The sequence below is a fragment of the Solanum tuberosum genome, unplaced genomic scaffold, assembly GCF_000226075.1.
Source record: "Solanum tuberosum cultivar DM 1-3 516 R44 unplaced genomic scaffold, SolTub_3.0 scf00065, whole genome shotgun sequence".
Lineage (NCBI taxonomy): Eukaryota > Viridiplantae > Streptophyta > Magnoliopsida > Solanales > Solanaceae > Solanum > Solanum tuberosum.
The window spans coordinates 416,891-422,000 of record NW_006238992.1 but is presented as its reverse complement, the minus strand read 5'-3'; the positions used below and the strand labels follow the sequence as shown (position 1 = coordinate 422,000).

At 35.5% G+C, this 5,110-nt stretch overlaps 1 protein-coding gene across 1 annotated transcript in view; it reads right to left on the bottom strand.

The window, feature by feature from the left end:
* Positions 1-549: 549 nt before the first annotated feature.
* Positions 550-5,110, bottom strand: part of LOC102596631 (translation initiation factor eIF-2B subunit delta-like) — a 7,204-nt gene continuing 2,643 nt past the window's right edge. The window contains exons 3-7 of the mRNA XM_006345273.2: positions 3,843-4,195; positions 2,117-2,861; positions 1,940-2,036; positions 1,150-1,204; positions 550-999 (exon numbers count right to left, since the gene is read on the bottom strand). Coding sequence (XP_006345335.1) covers positions 937-999; positions 1,150-1,204; positions 1,940-2,036; positions 2,117-2,861; positions 3,843-4,195 — 1,313 coding nt within the window. The 3' untranslated portion in view covers positions 550-936. The remainder of the gene's footprint in view (positions 1,000-1,149; positions 1,205-1,939; positions 2,037-2,116; positions 2,862-3,842; positions 4,196-5,110) is intronic.

Genomic DNA, 5,110 nt, shown 5'->3' with positions numbered 1-5,110 from the left:
ATTTTTCCATTGCAGATATAGGTTAACGGCTATTGACAAACAGGGGCAGCTCTAATAAATTGGTGGCCTAAAGCAAAATTCGAATGGAGGCCTTAAATTCGAATATATATTTTTTATGAAGTTTATTATAGCCAATTATTTAATCTTTCTTGAGACATAGTACTCATAATTTGTCAAACTTCTATTACTTCCTTGCTCTTTTATGAAAAAATTATATTTTCTACAAATTATATGCGATATTTAAAAAAAATAAAATATGTATAACCTATTGTATTTTTAAAAAATGAGGCCCCTCAAATTTTGGGGCCTAGCAGTTGCTTTTTTTCAAAGCTGTAGAGCTGCCACTGTTGACAAATCATGATAAATTAGTGCTGAACGGGATGATAGCATAAAATGAACAGGCAAAGCATACAACTGATCTGAAAAAAAGTTTGGAATCGAGACGTAGCTTATCTGAAAGAGACGTTTCTGTTAGCATACAATCATACATGTAGAGATAGAAACCCAGACAATGATTTTACCAGACATTAAAAGCTCAGATCCCAGAACTCAACTAAAGAAGTCTTTATTCTAGTAAAGCTTTTGTCTATCAATTGCCTTGTGAAGCTAATTGCACGACAATCTCAAAAAAATTGTGGAATTTTGCATTGAAATATACAACCAATCCATCCAACTCACCAGACAACTATGACCTAGTTATTTTTATCAGGGAACTATGTAAATATAATCTAACAAAAAGAAACATCTTACTGAGAACTGTGCAAATTTCTATGATCTCACAAGACAAAAAATTTAATGCATGCATTCTTTTTTTTTTAATATGGTAAATAATTTTTAATGCAAGCATTCATTTCCTATAAGGTGTTGTTATCTGACAGCAAAAATTGCCAGTAAGTTGGTAGTTGTTCCTTCTTTGCCACATCCAAACAGGACAATTTATATCAGGAGGTGTTCTCTCCCATACTCGCGCACAATCACAGGCACACTTGTCGTTGGTATCTGGAAAAGACCAAAATGCCATGCAATGAGCAGGGGTAAGAGGATACAACTCTCTAAGACTTCACACTGCAGCAATCAAATATGCATCTAATACTCCATGTGGAAACCTAAAGAACTCAGATTGAAATCAAATTTGTGAAATACACTTACCATGCCATAATCAGTAATGATCATTGAGATATAGTCTGACGGAGTAGCATCATACCTGTTAAAGTCATGTACTTGAGTATTAGATGAATGAGAAAATTCTATTTTTCTAATTTCCTTCAAGACTAAAAACTTCTCTGAGAAAAAGTAACTTCTTCTACATTTGTCCATACTTCTTCAACATCATCTTAGGACTTGCACTTTCTCTATGACTGGTGTCTTAGGATTCGCTATTACATTTTCTGGACTAGTATTTGCATTACAATGCATCTTTGTTTTTGGACTCATTTCTTGTTCACACTTCACAATGATATTCAATTTCTTAAATAACTGTTTTAAGTCCTGAAACTTTAAGCAAGTCAACTTACCAAGGTGTCGAGGCAGTGATTTTAGGAGGACCAGAGCAGTGAGGAATGACTTTTCCTCGTGGCTCAAGGACAACTTTGTTTATTCTTCCAAATGTTTGGTACCTCTAGAAGATTTTTTTTGTTTTTGTGAACTTCTACTCCATAATTCTTCATAAAATTAAAGTTGTCTTTTTCTTTCTTGATGTCAAGAAAGTTTTCCCAGACATCAGTTACGTTTCTTGTTCCCATCCCGACACCCTTGTAATGTATAAATGCACATGGTGCGGAAAGAAGCTAAGGAATTGACCATAACAAACTCTCCATCACTAAAAACTCCATTTAATAGAATAAGGACAAAAAGCACACAGAGAGCTTTATAAAGATCAAAGGGAACTATAATTTATCCTTCAGTTGTGAAAGAAGACTATATGAAAAAAATCACTCACATCAAATTCAGAAGCTGAATATTATCATTACTTGTCCAGTTATCCAAATAATTGACATCCAGTCTACCAGGAACCTTGGAAATGACATCTGGGTCACCTGCAATTGAGTTAAAACAATTAAGCAACATATAACGTTGCAATATATGTCAGGAAAGATAATCTATATATAGGACATACCCAGCTCATTGGAACAAACAGAATCAAGTTGTACTCTCTCATGAAACTTATAAGCTTCACAACAAATCAGCAGAGGAACACGGAATGCATGAGCAACCATAGCAACACATGCAGTCCCAATTCCAGAGTACACAGTTCCATTAGATAATACAGATTCAGCACCCATGAACACTCTAGAGACTTCATGCATAATGTAAGAAACAGCATTTATATGAGTATATGTACAACTTAGGCCCTTTCTCACCAGCCTCCGAAGTAGTGCCCGGCCTTCAAATTTAGGGCGAGAATCAACCACTATTACACGAAATTGTTTCCCAAGCTCATAAGCATGTAGCAGAATCATCTCAACAACAGAGGAAGAACCATACGTGAGAAGAACGTCACCATCTCTGATCTTCATAACTGCCTGTCTTGTTATTACTCTGCCAGCTAATACTATCTTCTCATTCATGAAGCGCTCAATATCTGAATAAAGAGCAGCTTTTGCTTCTGACTCAGAAAGAGTTAAAGATAACTTGGTTATACGAGCTTTCAGAAAGCGAATTGCATTCCCCATGCTAATAGAAAGAGGCCTACACTCGTTAAGAAATGATACGTAGCCACTGATTCTTGCTGTTAAATCTCTACCTAGAGCTTTTTCACGAGGTGTAGAGTAATCTTTGATGGCTTGTTGAAATGCTTGTAGCATTGCAACACAGCGAGCATTGGCCCCAACTACATCTCCAGCCAAATACTGCAATCCGACCTGGTAAGATGTAAACAATCAATCATGAATATGTGCAACATTTCTAATACATTAATATCATACTCGAATTAACAATGCTTTGAAGTCCATATCTAATCACAAATTAAGACTGGCAGTTGTACACAAATTTACCCTAAAAATTACATTGTATAATGATGTGTTCAAGAAAATAAAATTAACCTACAGTAGAAAAATTATAAATGCTAAAATTTAAAAAAGAGCCTGTAGCTCAGAGATTAGATCATCTCTTTCCTAAAGTAAGAACATTGTAGAAGACAAAATAAGAGAAGGTTGCTTGAGATGGTTTAACCATATCCTGCTTATATCTCCAAATGTATCCGTCCGTAGGTGAGGCACCATGGTGTTTTGAAGGATTAAAAGGGACGAGTATAATGAAGTTGTCTCAAAAGGCTTACAATTTCTTGGAGTTCATGAAACTTAGTAAAAAGATGAATAAAAAGGAAGCAAAAATCCATATAGGCAATACAAACTAATGAGGATTAAGGTTTAGTCATGTTACTACACTTCCATTAGGTTCAACGCTCGCTAAAAGTTCATTCAAGTTTATTTAGAGATTTCTATGTCAATGGAAAATGCAGGGAATCACTAGTATTAGAGAAACCAACTTACTGAGCACCCGAATGAAACTGGTTCAAAGCAAAACGAATATAGATGATTCATACAACAAACTCTAAACTAGCTTCGGATTGAGGCATTATAACTAGTTAGAAGAGAAACACAAAAGGTGAAAGTCAAGACAGCAGTCGTCTCAGCAGTCTGGTGGTGATAGTCTTAGTGCATCAGAAGATAGATACATGCTCACCAAGGAAGATGATAAGTGTAAATCTCCTTAGTTCTTACTTGCTGAATAAAGTCTCCCAAAACAAGCTTAGTGGCTTAGACAACAATTTCCTTGAAATGGTTTCCCAAATTAAAGCAGAAATAAATGAAAATGGGAAATGACAGGGTGGAGGAGGTTACCTTGTAAACTGCAGGATGCATGGTGTCAAGGTGGAAAAACCTTGATTCAAGATCAGGTAGCTGAGTTCCTTGTTCATACTGCGGTAAATGCCGAAACAATTCTACTCTATTTCTAGCTTCAATTTTTTTAACTAGTGCACGCTTCTTAGCTTTTTCAACACGATTCTTATCATCAAATTGCATCCTAGGAGCTGGTACATCTTTCTTGCGATCCTTCTCCGGTGGTCGGTCACCTCCTTTTGTCTCAGAAATAGCTGCAGATGACATCATTTGTCCACCATCTTTCTTTTGTGGAGGCTGCTTAGCAGGTTTACCAGACTGTCCATGTAACTTTACCACAGATTTTTCCCCAGCTATATATGATAAAAAAATAAACTACATCTTCAGAAAGATGATTTAACAACTCAGCAAAAAGTTTTCCTGACCTAACTTTAATTAGAGGATACAGATTTTGAAAGCTACCAATTACTATCATGTTTTCACTGTTCAGAAATCTTTCCAAGGTAATACCACAATACTAGACCTTCCTTCATGTTTCGAAAAAAAAGAAGAGAACAACTACTACTACTACACTTCAATTCAAAGCTAGTTGTAGACTTTTGGTCGACTATATGAATCCTCAATATTCATGTTGCTCCATTTAAACCCATATCATTCCAATACTCGTGTTTCAAAAAAAGAAAGACCAAACAAAATGAACCAATTGATATCTTTGAGGCAACAAAATGCATATGTTGGGACAGGAAAAACTATTCAAGAACAGAATACTATAAGCTCATGCTGTCATGCATAACTAATAGATATTGGCAAAATCAAAGCAGCTTCTACAGCTGAGAACAAAATTTATTTATGGCCAAAAAGGGTAGACAAATAATAGGTTGGAGGAGCTACTGGACAGAACCAAAATTATCAAAATCCCCCATGGTCAGAAATTCTAGAAATATGTAATATAAAACTTAAAACCTGAAAACAATTAATGAAGGCTTAAAACAGTTGATAATACTATTGGGTGGCTTCAAATGAAAATGCAAGTCTTCAGTTATTGACTTACCTTGTCCTGGAGAATTTATGGATTACAAACACATGCACATTACATAGCTAGTTAGTGCATATCATGACTTTACTCAGAGACATACAACGGAACATCCTCAACAACACAAAGAGATGGCTTTTCAAAAATAATGCTAATCACACATGTAAGAGATGCCAGGTGACGGCATAACTTTTCTCTGGATTATCCTCCATCAGTATACTATCCCTTTTTTTTT